The 18893-nt window shown below is 39.2% G+C and overlaps 4 protein-coding genes across 4 annotated transcripts; 2 read left to right on the top strand and 2 right to left on the bottom strand.

Moving 5' to 3' along the window:
* Nucleotides 1-1784: 1784 nt before the first annotated feature.
* LOC134328433 (histone H2B-like) lies at nt 1785-4336 on the bottom strand. Its single transcript, XM_063009529.1, has 2 exons — nt 4325-4336; nt 1785-2177 (listed from the first exon to the last, which is right to left on the bottom strand). Exons 1-2 carry the CDS (start codon nt 4334-4336, stop codon nt 1785-1787), a joined length of 405 nt encoding a protein of 134 aa, XP_062865599.1.
* A 3601-nt stretch (nt 4337-7937) lies between these two features.
* On the bottom strand, nt 7938-8730 carry LOC134328432 (histone H2A, sperm-like). The gene is made up of 2 exons (XM_063009528.1): nt 8720-8730; nt 7938-8334 (listed from the first exon to the last, which is right to left on the bottom strand). Exons 1-2 carry the CDS (start codon nt 8728-8730, stop codon nt 7938-7940), a joined length of 408 nt encoding a protein of 135 aa, XP_062865598.1.
* A 65-nt stretch (nt 8731-8795) lies between these two features.
* On the top strand, nt 8796-9460 carry LOC134328831 (histone H1-like). The gene has a single exon (XM_063010062.1). The coding sequence runs from the start codon at nt 8837-8839 to the stop codon at nt 9452-9454; it is 618 nt and encodes a 205-aa protein (XP_062866132.1). The 5' UTR covers nt 8796-8836; the 3' UTR covers nt 9455-9460.
* A 1178-nt stretch (nt 9461-10638) lies between these two features.
* Nucleotides 10639-11013, top strand: LOC134329017 (histone H2A-like; the record flags this gene model as incomplete). The annotated part of the gene is made up of 1 exon (XM_063010259.1): nt 10639-11013. A coding segment is annotated over exon 1 (375 nt), but the record flags the coding sequence as incomplete, so codon positions are not given.
* Between the last annotated feature and the right edge of the window lie 7880 nt (nt 11014-18893).

The following is an 18893-nucleotide window of genomic DNA, read 5'->3' as shown; positions in this document are numbered from 1 at the left end:
AAAGGTCAGAGTAAGTATTGTGTAATAAAAACTCAACAAAAGATACCATTTAAAAATGTTTTTCAAATACTGTTGAACAACCAACTGTCCACAAAAACTGTAACAGTCCACAAGATATCAGCCGTAAGTGCAAAATGTGTATAATACTGCTGCTGAAATGTAGTTGTTGACAGTTACCATCTTTCAGCCAGTTTTTTAAAATGAGCTGGTAAAACATGAACTGGTAAAAGTGAGGATCTTTACCTGTTCATAACCCTGCCACTGAAAACAGGCGCTCATAATATGAACCATTTCTAGATGCAACACCAGTGGTGTAACTAGGAGCTCAAGGGCCCCAGTGCAAAAAAAGAAATGTTGGGCCCCCTCAACAAATTGCATATGCTGATAGCTGGTCAGAATAAATTAAAAGTCACTCAGAAGTTACACTTCAAGTCCAAATTTCTGCCTCTGGTATTTTTAATGCACAGTTTTAGTTATTTTAATTTTACTTAACAAAAATATTGTAATATAATAATAAGGACCTGGCGAGTGCAGCCAGTGGTAGTGAGGTGAGTGGTTAATGTCGTGGAGGCCCCCCTGCCATGGGCCCCGGTGCACCTTCTGTATCTGGCGTAGTTTTTCCTGCCCTTGTAATTCACACAAGAACTAATTTTCCTTAAAAATGTTTCCTCTCACCTGTCATGTAATGTGAATTACACATCTAGTGTCTGGCCCTTTAAGAATGTTAAGTGTACTATAGGGGCGCAGGGAGCGAATGTGTAGGGAAGCTATCAGAAGTTCTGTTCATCAGAGTTCTGCTTCATGTACTTTTAAGAAACAAAAATTACCACAGAGACGCAAATTTACGTGACACCAACAGCTCAATAAAAATAGTTTGATTAAAAAATTATCTCGATTTTTTTTTTTTTTTAATCGCGATTAAAAATGTTAACGCTTTAATCGCGTTAATTACCGCGATTAACGACAGCCCTAATAATAATATAAACTAATTCATGAGACACACATCAGGGAGCTCAATCTGAGAACATCAACTTAACTTTTGCTGTGGTCATTTTGCAGGCTAGCGTGGAGAGCAGAAACGGAATGTAAACATGAAGTGCCGTCAGGGAGCCCAATCCCCCCAATCTCAATCCGCTCCCTACTCACTCCCCCTCTCCACTCCGCCTCCGTTTGCGCGTTCACGTGGAGGGTCCCTCTGTAGTGGAGTGTTAGTGAGGAGGGAGCGGATTGGGAAAGACCGCATGAGGTACCGTACGGTGCCGGCAGCTAACGTAAAACTGCTCGAGTGGAAAACATCGATTTCATATCAGTTCACAATGCTCATAAATAAAATGACGAACACGAAAACGAAGTTTATTCTATCTATAATTTTAGTACGTTCTCGTTAGTTTTGTAAACGCCTAATACAGTTAGTGTTAGTTATCGTTTTTATTTTATTTTAACAGCACCGGGTTTGTTTGGCGAGATCAAGGAGTGTAGCAACTCTCTCTCTACAGCTCTGAGTGTATTATATTAACTTTAAGAGTACAGTGATATTATATTGTGTAATCTCCTAAACTCACCACATAGTGACAGTCGTGGACAACTCGTGAAGAACAGCAGTACCCAAGAATAGTAATATATTAATAAATAAATAAAAAATCAAGTATTATAAACATGTGAGGCTACCTAGATAATGTGTATGACATTCAGATATAATATTTAAAAAGAAGAAAATTCTCTTAACTTGATAAGATGGGTGGCTCTTAAAAGAGCCGTTGGTTTGCCAGAGCGACTAAGGCGCTTTACTTGGAGCTGGTGTACTTGGTGACGGCCTTGGTACCCTCGGACACGGCGTGCTTGGCCAGCTCACCGGGAAGCAGCAGGCGCACGGCGGTCTGGATCTCCCTGGAGGTAATGGTGGAGCGCTTGTTGTAGTGAGCCAGACGAGAGGACTCACCAGCGATACGCTCGAAAATGTCGTTGACGAAGGAGTTCATGATGCCCATAGCCTTGGAGGAGATCCCGGTATCAGGGTGGACCTGTTTCATGACCTTGTACACGTAGATAGCGTAGCTCTCCTTCCTGGACTTTCTGCGCTTCTTGCCTCCTTTGCCGGCGGTCTTGGTGACGGTTTTCTTGGAGCCCTTCTTGGTTCGCTGGTTCGGGCATGATACTGCTGTTTCCTCTAGAACAAACTGCAAGTGAATATAGACGCTCTACACGCCCGCTTTATTAACCCTGCATGCTGAGTAAGCCAAGTTGAAACACTTAACTCTGATTGGTCCAAAGTCCTGGGTTTCTATTGGACAGACAACATACCGTTCCACGCCCCCTTCTGCCCCATTCACTAGAATCTGTTCTTTGTTGTCTGTTCCCGCTTAATCTGAGGTCGATACATGTTTTAAAACCGAATATAAAAGAATCAATAGCAATATTTTATTAAATGTGATAGATTAGATAGATAAAATAGATTAGATTAGACAGACAGAATAGATAGATTAGATAGATATCGTGTTAATGATTGTAGTGTAATCTACAGTAGGCTGTACATTGGTAGTATGCAAACACTCCGTATGAAAGCTAAACGAGAGATCCGATAGTAAACGTAAAATTACTAATGATAATTCAAAGCTTTTAGGGCTACACAAGTGAACTGGAAAAAAAATGCATCAGTGAATGTGTTATTTGTACTTATAATGATGCTTTCAAGCTTTTGGAGCTAAACGAGCATCACTGAACGTACTACTACTAACAATATTAATAATAAAAAAGAAGCACTTTCTCTTTTGTAGAAAATATGGGTGGCTCTTAAAAGAGCCGTTGTGTTAGCGTGGAGGTCTGAACGTTTAACCGCCGAATCCGTACAGGGTGCGTCCCTGGCGTTTCAGAGCGTACACCACGTCCATTGCGGTGACGGTCTTTCTCTTGGCGTGCTCGGTGTAGGTGACGGCATCACGGATGACGTTCTCAAGGAAAACCTTGAGCACACCGCGGGTCTCCTCGTAGATCAAGCCGGAAATACGCTTCACACCGCCACGGCGAGCCAAACGGCGGATGGCGGGTTTAGTAATACCCTGGATGTTATCACGGAGAACTTTGCGGTGACGCTTAGCGCCTCCTTTTCCAAGACCTTTGCCGCCTTTTCTTTTTTTTCTTTTTAATATTTTATTTAAACTTCATCAGAGTACATGGAAATTACATTACATTATCAAGACAATCATTTACAATTTTAAAATCTTCCACAATTCAGAGTCCTTAAATAAAATATTCATTGTTCGTATTCTTTTCAGTTCAGTTCTTATATTTTTATAAACATTCTCTGCTGAAACAAACTGTTGGTCAATAGTCATTCTGCATCTTGTTTTCCATAATTTAGACTTCACAATACACAGTACTAACCACAAGAAGTCATGTTTATCTTTAGACATGATTTCATCAAAAATACCGAAACAGACGGACTTCATATGAATTTTAATCTCAAGACCTAAATTTTCCATTTTGCTCCATACTTCTTGGGAACGATAACACTCTAGAATAAAATGTTCTAAAGTTTCCTCTGTCTGGCATTTTGGCATAGGGCACATGTTTGTCTTCACAAAACAACTCCACTTCACTACAGATCTCACTGGAAGTCTCCTCACTGCTACCAACCATGTAATATCCCTTAACTTCTCAGATATTTTTTTACATAAAATATTATTTACACATTCTTTCTTTTCTTCCTCTCTAAGGCCTCTAAAATCCACTATATTACAATATTTCAAATCTACTATTAGCTTGTAAATCTTTTTATTAGAATCCTTAATCCAATCTATATTCAAAACATTAAATTTATTTATAAAATCACCATAAATTAATTTATAATAAGGAACTAAAGCTCTAGAGCGGCCTTTTTTCTGTTTCCAATTTGTGATGTTTCCAATCCAATCAGCTTGTCTGTAAATGCCATTTGCAATAATTTTACATTCTCTTCCGGACATCGTTACTGCTCTCGTCGAGATGAAGCGAGTCAATGCAGGACGAGCGTTCACAGCGAGCCTGTTATTTCTCTCTACCGGACCTAGTTGAAGACGATGAGGCGGAGTTAAGCAGCGACCGCCCACTGTGGCTGCAGCTGCTCGGAGTAGGCCTCATGTAAAGCGCGTAACTTAGTACCTCCACTGTTTTTACCCCACAGTAAATCGGTCCACAATCGATGTGATGTATTCCACATGACATATTTTTCTGTAACTAATGTTAAATGTTAAAAAAAAAATTTTAAATATGTTGTGCCAGAAGAAAGAAATACAAACAAAGAAACAACCCTAAACCCTATGCAACCCTAAACCTTATTACAATGTACTATAATCGCCATGTTTGTCGCATTTTTTAATATTGTACAATTAGGTGGGACAAAAAGCCATTAGAGACATGACAATGTAGCCAAAAAAAACATACTAGGAATACAGAAAGACGGTGTGGGAGAATACAGCAGTGTATGATCAAAAATTCATATTAGTTCATATCAGTACAGTTGTAGTGAATATTGAATTTTAAACAAACAAATAGCTTTAGAAATTTTCAGTGCTTGTAAAAGTAGCATTAGAGACACGTTATGATAAAAACAAAGATCTTAAACACCTGCAGCAGTGTAGGAGGAGGTGTAGGGTAAAGAGAACATGAGGGTAAAATTGTGTTGGAATGTGTAATAAATAAATGGACAACGCCAATGTTTGTTGCTAGCTTTTGCAGATGTGTGAGTGTGTGTGTGTGTGTGTGTGTGTGTGTGTGTGTGAGAGAGTGTGCTGGATCTGCTAGAGAAGTTCTGTCAGACCTGGGCCCTGACAGTAAATCCTGATAAATCTAAAATCATGATCTTCCAAAAGAAAGCCAGATCTCAGGAGAGCAGGTACACTTTCAATCTAGGAGACACCGCCCTAGATCACACCTTTACTTATGATTACCTGGGGCTCAAAATCAGTGCCTCAGGAGGCTTCGGTCTGGCAGTGGAAGCACTGAAAGAGAAAGCCTGCAGAGCCCTCTATTCAATTAAAAACAAATTAATTAAGATTGACATCCCAATTGGAATCTGGTTAAAGATCTTTGACAGTATAATCCTGCCCACTGCGCTAAACAGTAGTGAAGTATGGGGTCCACTCAGTCATCATGACTACACTAGATGGGACAAGCATCCCACTGAAGTCCTGCATGCAGAATTCTGCAGAATGATTTTACATGTACAAAAAAAAAAAAACCCAACCAATGCATGCAGGGCTGAATTAGGTCGATACCCATTACTTATTAATATTGATAAAAGAGCCCTTAAATTCTGGATGCACCTAAAATCCAGTCCCAAAACAAGCCTGCAGTTTCAGGCACTCCAATCCCAAGAGCTCTACCCTGAAAAGAGTCCCGTGTGTCAGCTGGTCCAGAGACTGACCAACACACTGACCCCTAACAACCCCAACTCTCTGACCAGCACTGCTTCCCAAACACCAATCAGGATCACCCAAATTATCAAACACCTCATACACACTTATCTGGAACATTGGACAACCCAAACTCAATCCCAAAATAGACTAAACTGCTATCTGACCCTAAAACATGAATTCAACCTGGCCACTTATCTCCTCACTGTCCGAGATACGAAGCAGAGACACATTCTCACCAAATACAGACTGAGTGACCACAGCCTGGCCATCGAGAGAGGCAGATTAAAAAAGTCCTGGATCCCCAGAGAGGAGAGACTGTGTGGTCACTGCAGGACAGGTGAGGTTGAGACAGAGGTGCACTTCCTTCTAAACTGCCCAAAATACACAACAATCAAAAACAAATATTATAATCAGTTAGAAAGAGAAGTGAGCGGCTTCAGATCGCCGACAGACAGCCAGAAACTGGCCATTACATTAGGAGAGGGACCATCAGCCTCCACTGCAGCCAAATATGTACATGAGTGTCACACACTACGGGACAGTGAGTGAAACACCAGATAATACCCCACCCACCCATCCGCCACACACGCACACACACACACACACACACACACATAGTAATATTTTCTTTTTTTGTGTGTGAATAATTGTCTAATTACATAATGAATATTTTCTTACCATTTTTTTTTCTATATATACACCTGTTTTTTTTTTCTTTTGTAAATATTTATATATACTATATGTATGCTTTGACAATACAAATATAGAAATTTGTCATGTCAATAAAGCAAATTCAATTGAATTGAACTGTGAGAGAGAGAGAGAGAGAGAGAGAGAGAGAGAGAGAGAGAGAGAGAGAGAGTTTAAAAAAAAAGTAAAATAGGTGGATATTTACATTTTCAGCAGACGCCTTTATCCACAGCGACTTACATTACAGTATACAGTCAGAGCAATTGAGGGTTAAGAGCCTTGCTCAAGGGCCCAACAGTGATAACCTAGCAGTGGTGGGGCTTGAATCAGTGACCCTGGATATGTGTCACCTGGACTGCTAGAGCCATAGATGTTTTGTTAAAGTGGGTGTTAGGGTCATGAATGAGTAAATAACTAAATTAATACATAAACAATGAATACATTAACAAATAAATACATAAAAAACGTGTAAAGCAGGGTTTGGATTTGTCTGTGCTGAACAACACTGATGCAAGTCTTTATAAGTGACATCTGTGTTAAAAATGTGTTTGTATATTTCACTGTATTGTGAGAAATGGGACGTTATAAGTCATATTCTGCTAAAGCATAACGTTTCATAAACATATTTCAAAGTCAGACACATCTTGATTAAAGTGAAAGTGGTCAAAGCTGTGTATCAATAAAATCCAAATAAGTGAAAGAAGACATTTTATGTTTCAGTGTTAGCTGTGTTAAAGCCATTTCTGAGTTTTAAAAAGAATTATTAAAAAAAAAAATACATGTTAATAAGTGAGATCTCTTGTGTAAGTGTAGGAGCCATGTGTTGTTTTAGAAATGTGTCCGTATATGTGAACTCAAATTAATTTATTTATTTATTTATTTTCTTTTTTTATGGGGTTGGTGTTCTGGGGTTTTTTATTTCCCTCTCAGTTTATGATTTAGGTGTGTGCGAGTGTATCCATCTTCACCGTAATGTGTTCGCGAACAGAACTGTGAGTGCAATAGATAGAAACTGCAATTTCTTAACAAGACTATTTATTTACTGAAGTCAGAAGTAAAGCCGTTTAAAGTTTACAATTTAAATCCCCATTACGGTACTAAACACCGTGAAATACAAGAACGTGAACAATGCACAACATTCAGGTGTGAAGCTTTGCTAGCTCAAATCCAAAAGCAACAAGGTCTTTTTATAGCTCTTTATGTACTTTTTGGACATCACAAAGCTGGTCTTGACTGCTTCAAAGGACTGAAAAACAGCAAATGAAGTCATTAAGTTCCAAAAGTTATAGAATTTTTTTTTTGTATATTGTTAATGTGAAAACCTACACTTTTTATGCCCACCTGTTGTCGTGAAAGTAAATTAAATAGTGAAATTATGTTGATGTTTTTACTCTGCCTCCTTCTAATTTCATTGCCTGATAGTAAAAATAGGATAAATTTAGTATTTAGTAAAGTATATACATTTTAATTATTTCGTTATTATTTTGCTTATTATTATTGTTATTATTAGCATTATTATTAGTATTATTGTAATTTTTGTTCCATGTGTTTTACACAAACACGTTTGTTGCACCACTTTTAATTGTCTATATTGTTGGTTTTGCTACTGCAAGTGATCTGTAAATTTGCCTATGTATACATATATAAGGACAAATGTAAAGATAGAAGGGGAAAAAATAAATCGTACATATTGATTTGTTAGTTTTACCATGTCATAAATCATGTTTTATGCCATGTGATTCTATGAAACAATATTATATCTGTTTCGTTTACACATTATCTGGAGAAATTGCACTTTTTCTGTGGAAATGGGTGGCTCTTAAAAGAGCCTTTGGTTATAACACGAGAGCGACTTTACTTGGCCTTGGCTGCTTTCTCGGTCTTCTTGGGCAACAGAACCGCCTGGATGTTAGGCAGCACACCGCCCTGAGCGATGGTTACACCTCCAAGCAGTCTGTTCAACTCCTCGTCGTTACGCACGGCCAACTGCAGATGACGAGGGATGATACGAGACTTCTTGTTATCTCTGGCGGCGTTACCAGCCAACTCGAGGATCTCAGCGGTCAGATACTCCAGCACGGCAGCCAAGTAGACAGGAGCTCCAGCTCCCACACGCTCGGCGTAATTACCCTTACGTAGCAGTCTGTGAACACGGCCCACGGGGAACTGAAGACCGGCACGAGATGAACGAGTACTCGACCTAGTCCTGCTTGGTAGCTGTGTTTTACATCGCACTAAACAGCCTATTTTTCTAGTAGAAAAGGAAGCTCACATCCGCTTATAAATACATGTGGAAAACACCAAGGCTTTGTTTATACTTTTCAGCCTGTGTCTACAAGAAGATCGGGTTTCCTCGGCATATTTTTACGTGTAATAAGATGTGAAATGTGCGCTGCGTCGCTTTACGCATCAGGAGCGGTGTGCTGTTTTAGCAGAACACAAGGAAACAGAGCATCGTTAGGTTCCCTTTGCGGGCTTTTACATGAACGAGAGAACTTATGTTCGGCCGACGTGCACTTTATTACCTCGTATTTTATATCAGGACTTGTATTTTAATCGTTATTTGCCATGAGAAAACACAAGTGCGCATGTGTCACGGAAGCACACAGACGCTGCGCTGGCCGAGCTGAGTCTACACAGTTCTCATGTGTGCTATAAAGCCCCGCCCCCTCTCGTAAGAGGGAGGAGTCTCTGTACAACAGAGCACAGCGCTTCACTCGCTCTTTCTTAGCGCCGTTTTAGCTCCAACAACGATGGTAGAAGAAGCTCCAGCACCGGCCAGCTCGGCCCCCGCCAAGGCTCCTAAAAAGAAGACCGCGGCCAAACCCAAGAAAGCGGGTCCCAGCGTCGGCGAGCTGATCGTCAAAGCTGTTTCCGCTTCCAAGGAGAGGAGCGGCGTGTCCCTGGCCGCCCTGAAGAAAGCTCTGTCTGCAGGTGGATACGACGTGGAGAAGAACAACTCCCGCGTCAAACTCGCCGTCAAAAGCCTGGTGACCAAGGACATCCTGGTGCAGACCAAGGGCACCGGCGCCTCAGGTTCTTTCAAGCTCAACAAGAAGCAGACCGAGGTGAAGAAACCCGCGGCCAAAAAAGCCGCCGCTCCTAAAGTGAAAAAGGCCGCAAAGAAACCCGCCGCTGCAAAGAAGCCCAAGAAGGTAACAGCCAAGAAGCCCGCAGCTAAGAAGTCCCCCAAGAAGGCCAAGAAACCCGCTGCTGCCGCTAAGAAAGTCACCAAGAGCCCCAAGAAGGCTAAGAAGCCGGCGACCCCCAAGAAGGCAGCCAAAAGTCCTAAAAAAGCCAAGGCAGCCAAACCCAAGACCGCTAAGCCCAAAGTGGCCAAGGCCAAAAAAGCTGCACCCAAGAAGAAGTAAACTTGTTCCTGTTTTCTTATCTTCATTTTCTTAAAACGGCTCTTTTAAGAGCCACCTATATCTTCCTCTAAAGAGTCTCGTTTCCTAAGCACATACATACATATAAGCATGCATGCAAACATACAACTATTCATACATATGTTGTGGAGAGTGATAAGCAAGGAGTTAAAAACACTAAGTATGTCTGGTCTTGTTTTATGTGTAATAATGATTTTGTCACACATCCTCAAAACTGTCCGTATAAATGTGTATATGTATGTGCACTCACGTATATGAGCTCCTTACATAATGTAATTGTTAGTGTAAATGTTATTGTGACATAATATAATGTAATTGTTGCTTAAGAGAAGCTTTTCTGTATCATACATTACATGGACGGGAGAACGGAGGAGCAAAATTAAAACTTTAAACTTAGATTTTGAAATAAATAAAAAAACAATTATGTTTGGAATCTTTGAAAACACTTCTCAAAAAATAAATGACCTTTATTGGTTAGTTGTCTGTATTGTTAATACAAAAATCTGGAAAACTAGGTGTAAAATGATCATCGAACAATGCAATATACCCCCAGATATTGTTTTTAAACAAATCATATGCCACCTCAGAAGACTAAAAAATGAAGACTTGCGTACAAAAAAAAAACTCACTCCCTTGGTCAATATTAAGACTGTAATCTATTTTGTTACACTTGTTGTTTAGAGTATAAAAAAAAAAATGATAATAATATATGAATAAATAAATAATAATAATTATAATAGAATACATAAATAAATAAATAAATAAATAAACATCTATAAAAAGGGAAAAGAAAAAAAAACAAGATCTGAGGACACTCTTTCTGTATTTGTTTTATTCTTGAAATTGTAATAAATACTTTGAACTGATGTAATTATCTTGATAATGTATTGATCTGCATATATTTGTAATGTGATTTAATCTTGTCAAATAAAGCTATTTAAAAATTGAGAACGGAGAAGAAGAGAGGGGAGGAGGGAGGGGGCGGGGCAATATGTGAGGGGGGCGTGTATGTTTCGTTACTGAGACATGACGGCGCGTTTAGGATTGGCTCAGCTGTGCCTTCGCTCTAAGCCAATAGGAGAGAGCCAGTTTGCCTATATCATACCGCTTCGAGCTCTCCTCCAGTTTACTTCAGTTTTGTTCCACGAACGCATCTGATCATCACAATGAGTGGACGAGGGAAGACCGGTGGTAAGACTAGGGCTAAAGCCAAGACTCGCTCATCTCGTGCCGGCCTTCAGTTCCCCGTGGGCCGTGTTCACAGATTGCTACGTAAGGGTAATTACGCCCACCGTGTGGGAGCTGGAGCTCCTGTCTACTTGGCTGCCGTGCTGGAGTATCTGACCGCTGAGATCCTCGAGTTGGCTGGTAACGCCGCCAGAGATAACAAGAAGTCTCGTATCATCCCTCGTCATCTGCAGTTGGCCGTGCGTAACGACGAGGAGTTGAACAGATTGCTTGGAGGTGTAACCATCGCTCAGGGCGGTGTGCTGCCTAACATCCAGGCTGTTCTGTTACCCAAGAAGACCGAGAAAGGAGCCAAGGCCAAGTAAAGTCGCTCTCGTGTTATAACCAAAAGGCTCTTTTAAGAGCCACCCATTTCCACAGAAAAAGTGCAATTTCCCCAGATAATGTGTTAACAAAACAAATGTAATATCGTTGTTCATAGAATCACACGTTGTAAAACATGATTTATCACATGGTAAAATTAAATCAATATTTACGATTAGATTTTTTCCCTATCTATCTTATCTTTACATATGTCCCTATATATGTATACATAAGTGAAGTTATAGATCACTTGCAGTAGCAAAACCAACAATATAGACGATTAAAAGTGGTGCAACAAACGTGTTTGTGTAATAAACATGGAACAAAAAAAATAATAATAATACTAATAATAAGCAAAATGAACGAAATAATCAATAATATATTTTTTTAGAAAGTTATATACTTCAAATGCGATTGTAGGCTGTGTTTTAAGAGCACAAAGAAAGAAAGGAAAGTATTATAAATCCCGCCAACAGCATAGAGGAAATACTATGTATTCGGCAGAACGCCGACCAGTAAGCGACATTTGACGTAAGCACGTTCGTCCAATGAGAAAAGAGCGTCATCAAGACGCCCAATGAGCGCAGAGCGGCTCTGGTACTTAAATTGAGCGTGTTGGACGGGCTAACGTATTCTGTCGGAAGACAAACTGCAACCCATTTCATGCCATTTTCTTGAAAACTAACAAAGGGGAGAATGTATACATTTATATATAAATAAATTGACAAATTTTATGATGTAAGCCGACAATGAGCTTCCCCTCTTTGAAAGACCAGCAGCCGCCACTGAGATATATATATATATATATATATATATATATATATATATATATATATATATATACATACATACTACACATGTCCCTCAGTCACTATCCATGGCTTAATGGTCCGAATTGCAGTGTCCAAAACCAGTATATTTTCTACCTATGCGATATATTGGAAATGGGAATGTCAGATCTCAGGTTTGGAGCGAGGTAGGACTTCCAAATCTGCGTTCCTCTCTAAGTCTCCACCTCCCCAACCTATGGTGCAAGTTTGAAAAAGATCAGAGAAACAAATAAAAAATCTCTAAGGGTTTTGGTCATACTATACTGGTTTTGGACCAAATAAAAATAAACTTATCCCATTTCCAATATAATAAAGGCATGAAAAATATACAGCTTTTGGACAGTGAAAAGTCATCCCAATTGCAATATATTGAATACTTGAGTGGGGTCCCATAAGCAGCATACAGTAGTGAAGGCCCAAATGCTTATTTTTCACACTTCCCAAGGGTCTACAGACACGAAACACATACCAATGGATTCGTCTTGATGAGTAGATGTCATTTGACACCAGAAACGGCAGCTAATTCCGCTGGAAATTGCCGAAAATCGCCCCGTTTTTTATTATTTTTTTTACTAAATTAACATGTTTATCGGGCACTTTGTTGGACAAATTTGGTACCCATGCACTCGGGAGGACTCCTAGATTACGATTCAATCGAGTCCCGGTGTCAGTGTTTGACTGTTTATTCCCGCCAAGCCTATGAGGCCTACGTTAGCAACCGAATGCTAATGACACTCGTTTTTCATACTTCCCGGTGGTCAACATGCAAGATACACATATCAATAGATTTATCTCGATGAGTAGATGCTGTTTGACACCAGCAGCTTGAGCTAACTCCACGGGAAATCGCGGAAAATCGCCCCGTTTTTATAACGTTTAGCTACTAAATTAACATGTTTATTGGGCACTTAGGTAGACAAATTTGGTATGGTTACACTCGGGAAAACTCGTAGTTTGTAATGCAAACAAGTTTTGTTGTCCTAGAGGTTCTGGAACCTTTAGAAATGGTTCAAAGTCAGGCAAAAGAAACACAGGAAGGCCTTAAAAATGTTCAAGTGGACCTAGGGCTTCCAGATTTTTCACACTGCTTCTAGAGGTGTCCACAGCCCACACATTCGAGTTTTGAGTCGATCGGACCTTTCAAAGCAGTGTTACATAGAGCGTGTAAGAATCTGAATGGGAATAAATTGGGATTTGGACGTGTCCAAACGGGGTAGCAAGGTCCGATGGGTCCGAAATTTTGGCGACATTGTCGACATAGGCTCCAGATAAACATACTCAAATTTGGAAGCGTTCGGGCATTCCGAAGTATTTTTTATTGGGGCAACGATTCGAGCAAAATCCATGCAGACTTGCACCTTGGCCTTATGCCTTTCTCAGTGAAGGAGGAGAAATACTGAAAGGCCTTAAAAATCTTCATGTGGACCTAGAGCTTTCAGATTTTTCAGACTACTTCTAGAGGTGTTGACTGCCAGCATAGTTGAGTTTTAAGTCAAACGGCCCAAGTGGTGTCCAAAAAGTTATTATGGGATTTGAATGGGAATATATTGGAATTGGAACGTGTCCAAACAGGCTCTAGAAAGGTCAGACGAGTCCGAAATTTCGGCTACATTGTCATCAGAGGCTCTAGATAAACATACTCAAATTTGGAACCGTTCAGGCATTCCAAAGTATTTTTTATCTGGACAACGATTCGAGCAAAATCCATGCAGACTTGCCATGTTTTCTTAAGGTCAGCACTTAGAATTTCACGTACTAAACTTTACTAAAGCCCCTGGGAGAACTGCAAATCCTTTTTAGGTGTGGGAACCTCTGCTGAGTTGTAAGAAAATGACCCACCCTATGTTTTTGTCTGAATATTCAAGTATTTAAGGAGAAGCAAATGTCATCGAAGTCAGAGAGAGAAATATTCGGCTACAAGCTCTCTCTCCGGACAAAGCTGCTCGATCGATGCGGTTTTATTCTGTAATAAACTTCTTAATTACAAATAAGACGTGTCAACGGAGTCCTCATTTCATCATCGGCACCTCATCGCTAAGACAAAGACACTTCACCTCTCTCATCTTTCTAAGTAGGAGAACCTGCACAATCAGTGGCTGACTAAATACTTTTTGACCCCACTGTATATAAATATATATATATATATATATAGGGAGAGAGAGAGAGAGACAGAGAGAGCGAGCGAGAGAGAGCGAGAGAGAGAGAGAGAGAGAGAGAGAGATATGATATACGTATATATATATATATATATATATATATATACCAATAACCGTTACATTGTATATATTTAATAGCTATAACTATAGCAATATCCTTATCTCTAAATGTATTCTTATATATTTTTAAATATTGTTCATAAGAATAGATACAATACTGCAAGATGCACAATTTGCACATACTTATTTTTGTTGCATACCATATGCTGTATAAATGCACCTTATTTACTTTATTTGTATTAGTTTATCTTCTTTGTTAAACTACTGGAGACCAAAGTATTCATCCATCCATCCATCCATCCATCGCTCACAAAAATTAGGGGATATTTCAAAATGAATATGAAGCAATAAAAAAAGAAGAATTTGATTTTTTTTTATTAAACAAAAAAATCAGAAAAGCAAACGACAAGTCAAAGAAAGTTGTTCGATCATGCAAACCAACTTTTATTTCATTGGTGAAAATGCACTATAAAAAAGGCTGGAAGTACTGGAGTATCTGCACGTTCCCTGATCTTAAAAGTGCACATCCTGCAATTTCCCAGCCCTTGCAATGCCCCTGCAACACGATTTGCCCAACTGCGAAGCCTGGAGAGCCATAGGACGTCTTGAAGGTGGTCAAACACAGGCGACAGACCCACACAACAGCAAGAGATGACCACTACTTGACCTTATTGGCAAGAAGGAACAGGCGCAGCAATGAAACAGAGCTGCAGGGACAGTTTCTTGCTGCCACTAGACGATGGATATGCACTCAGACCATACAAAATCGGCTCCATCGTGTTGGACTGCATGTCCGGTGACCAATGGTATGCATTCAGTTATCTGCTGAATGAACACCGTAGAACCCGTAGAAGGTGGGCTGATGAGCATCGTCATTGGACCTGTGATGAGTGGTCAACTGTCCTCTTTTCTGATGAGTCACAATTCAGTCTGCAGCCTGACAATCATCGTGTCCTGATCTGGCGTGAACGAGGAACGTGGGAGAATCCACGTTTCATGCGAGAAAGGGACTCCTTCAGTGGTGGTGGAATCATGGTGTGGGCTGGCATCAGCATCGGTGGTCGTACCGACCTCCACGTCATCAGAAACGGATCGCTGACTGCTGTCCGATATCGAGATGAGGTCCTGCACCCTATAGTGGTACCCTATGCTGGAGCAGTTGGAAACAACTTTCTTTTCATGGACGATAATGCAAAGCCCAACCGTGCGCATCTCGTCAACAACATGCTTCAGGAGGCAGGAATCGAACTCATGGACTGGCCTTAACGTTCTCCAGACCTGAATCCCATTGAACATGCTTGGGATGCACTGGGAAGACGTCTGGCAAACCGTCCAATGCCTCCCACAACACTTCTTGAGCTGGAAGTTGCCCTGGAGCGAGAGTGGCAGAGGATCCCACAAGAACTGCTGGACAATCTGGTCCTGTCCATGCCCCATCGCTGTCAGTGTGTTTTGGGTGCCCATACACCCTACTGAACAGTCAAAGTGTGGCACTCTCGTTCAGCTTGACATGCTTCTGTTCACCCCCACCAATATGTCACTTGCTACTCAATCACAATAATTGAGTTTGCATCTCAATTGCATAATCAAACAACTTTCTTTGACTTGTCGTTTGCTTTTTTTGATGTTCTTGTTTAAAAAAAAAAATCGAATGATTCTTTTTTTTTATTGCTTCATATTCATTTTGAAATATCCCCAAATTTTTGTGAGCAGTGTATTATTCACTTATTTGTTATTATTGTTGTTATATTTTTGATTATTTGTTGTCGTGTTTGTTGATATTTAAATCATTTCTTTTTTGAAAACTGTTTACATGTTAAAGTATAAAAACATAAACCACCGTCTATAAATGAATGAATTGCTTTGGTCCTCCACTTGAGACTTTTATGTAAACAGACACAACAACAAATAATTAAAAAGACAGTAATAATAAATAAATCAATCAATAATAACAATAATGTCACAAATCTATACCACATCTACAAGATGTAACTTATTTCTAGCACCACTAGATGGGGATGATGTCTGGACATAATTTTGAACTTCATTTTTAAAGTCACTAAAATGCTAAAAATCCTAATTTGGTTTTTCGTTTACATTTTAAAAGCAGGAAAACAAAGTTATTCGTAAATTTTTTTAAAGTTATATTGACAAAATAATTTCCTTTCGTACAGCCAGAATGGATAAGTGTTTTACTCTGCTCAGAATGAAAGAGTCAGCTGGCCTTTTTCTTCACGTATTGCTTTGATGATGAAGAAAAAAAGAAAATGTTCGGCTCCTTTGGCAGGAGGTTGAAGTAAAGATGTGTGAGGAAAGGATCGGACGAGATCGGGCGTTCTCAGGGTGGTGTGGCCGTAAGCGAGAGACGCTGTAAATAGTTTCCCTTTTAAAGAAGTCCATCATTCAGCCTTTCACTTCAGTATGTTTAGATTATTTGTTGTCGTGTTTTTTGTTATTTTAGACATAATTTATTTTCCTGTAAAACTGTTTACAGGTTAAAGCGTAACAGCATAAACACCACCGTCTATAAATGAATGAATTGCTTTGGTCCTTCACTTGATACTTTTGTTTAAGTAAACAGCGCCTTAATGCTACAGCTACAGGCTATGTTAAGAGCACATGCAGGTAGACAGACCACTGAAATTTTGGCCTTGTGTTTTCTTGAGAGCATGGTACAAAAAAATATTGCAATGTCGCCCTCTTGTGGCACTTTTTTGAGAATTGCTAGATAGATAGATAGATAGATAGATAGATAGATAGATAGATAGATAGATAGATAGATAGATAGATAGATAGATAGATAGATAGATAGATAGATAGATAGATAGATAGATAGATAGATAGATAGATAGATAGATAGATAGATAGATAGATAGATAGATAGATAGATAGATAGATAGATAGATAGATAGATAGATAGATAGATAGATAGATAGATAGATAGATAGATAGATAGATAGATAGATAGATAGATAGATAGATAGATAGATAGATAGATAGATAGATAGATAGATAGATAGATACTTTATTGATTCCAAAGGAAATTAGTACAGTGGCCCAGAAGGGTCAACGCAAATAAATTAAGCCACAACACAAATAAAAAAAGTCACAACGCAAATAAAAAAAGTCACGACACAAATAAATTAAGCCACAATGCAAATAAAAGAAGTCTCAATGCAAATAAAAATAAGCCACAACAGAAGTTAAGACACAACGGAAGCTAAGTCACAATGAAAGTTAAGCCACAACGGAAGCTAGCAGCAGTCAAGTTTGAAAAGTAAGTGATAACTTTGTTGCTATGTGATTACTGATGATTCTGTGATTAATGTCGTTAAATGTTGTTACAAATGATCAACGTTGTTCACTGTGTTTATATCAACATAGTTATGTAGACTGTCATCGAACGTTATTGTTATTGTGAAGCTAGCTACGTCGTAACCGACATCACTTCGGTAACGTTAGTAAAACAGATAATCGATTATGTTAAGTCAACAGAGGTGTTGAACAACATGCTATACCATTCATGTTAAGTGGCTATTGTCTGTTAACTAGACCTCTGTTGAAATGTCCAACCACAGTGGGTACCTGCCTAATAATGCTTTATTTGTTGTCCTACAGAGCAATGTATTGTCCATTTTGTGGATTCAGCCTGTATTCTCAAACAGCGTTCTGCAGTTCATGTGACAAGGACATCCAATTCTTGTGCCATGCTGATAAGCGTGGCATGAGTGAAGGTAACGTTTCAAAGATTACTTGTGTTTTTAAAATAGACTGAGACTGTACTGCACTGTATAAATATAGTTTGGAATACTGGATGTCTGAACAGACATGTACTCTCTTGATGATATTTGATTAGACTCTGGAGCAGGAAGCACTGGAAACAGTGTAGTGGAGTCATTGCACAATTTCCGGATTTTAAAAGGAAATGAAAAAAGCACCACTAAAAGACACCACTGTGAAGGTAAGTTTTATTTGCTGATGTAGGCTAACTGCAAAAAAAAAAATAGTGATATGATATTGTTACATGTCTGAGAGACACGTACTGAAAAAGGGCAGAAAGACAGAAAGAGAAAACAACCAAACACAAATACATGAAAACAGAAAAAAACAACAAGTGGCTGCTGATTGGTTGCAGCATTTTCTCCAATAAAAAACAAGAAAACAAAGTCAAGACAAAGATAGAGTCTATACTTCTAAAGCTCTGGTTAAGTAAATAAAGCTACAGGGCTATGTTATAAGCACATGCAGGTAGACAGAGCACTGTAATTTTGGCCTTGTGTTTATTTGTGGACACCAGTTTTCTTGTGACCATGGTAAAACAAAATTGAGATGTCACTCTCTTGTGGCGTTTTTAGAGAATTGTTATGAAAACTAATATGATATGGTAATATGAGGTCTGTTGACCATGGTAAAATAAATCTTTGTAATGTCGCCCTCTTGTGGCACTTTTAGGGAATTAAAAAAAGTAATATGATGTGGTAATATGAGATCTTGTGACCATGGTAAAAAAATCTTTGTAATGTCGCCCTGTTGTGGCACTTGGGAATTGTAAAAAAAAATAATATTGATTTGATATTGTTACGTGCCTGAGGGACACGTGTTTTTTTTTTCTGTTTTCATGTATTTGTGTTTGGTTGTTCTCCCTTTTTTTGTCTTTCTGCCCTTTTGCAGTACAAGTGGCTGCTGATTGGATGCAGCGTTTTCTCCACTGCATCCAATGAGAGATATGGTGGAGTGACTGGGGGCGGGGCTTCCAGTAAAAAAAACAGCAAGAGACTGGCATGATTAAAAAAAAGAAAAGGATAGAATGTCAAGACAAAGATA

This window comes from Trichomycterus rosablanca, chromosome 15 (genome assembly GCF_030014385.1).
Source record: "Trichomycterus rosablanca isolate fTriRos1 chromosome 15, fTriRos1.hap1, whole genome shotgun sequence".
NCBI lineage: Eukaryota > Metazoa > Chordata > Actinopteri > Siluriformes > Trichomycteridae > Trichomycterus > Trichomycterus rosablanca.
This window is presented reverse-complemented; position numbering and strand designations above follow the sequence as displayed.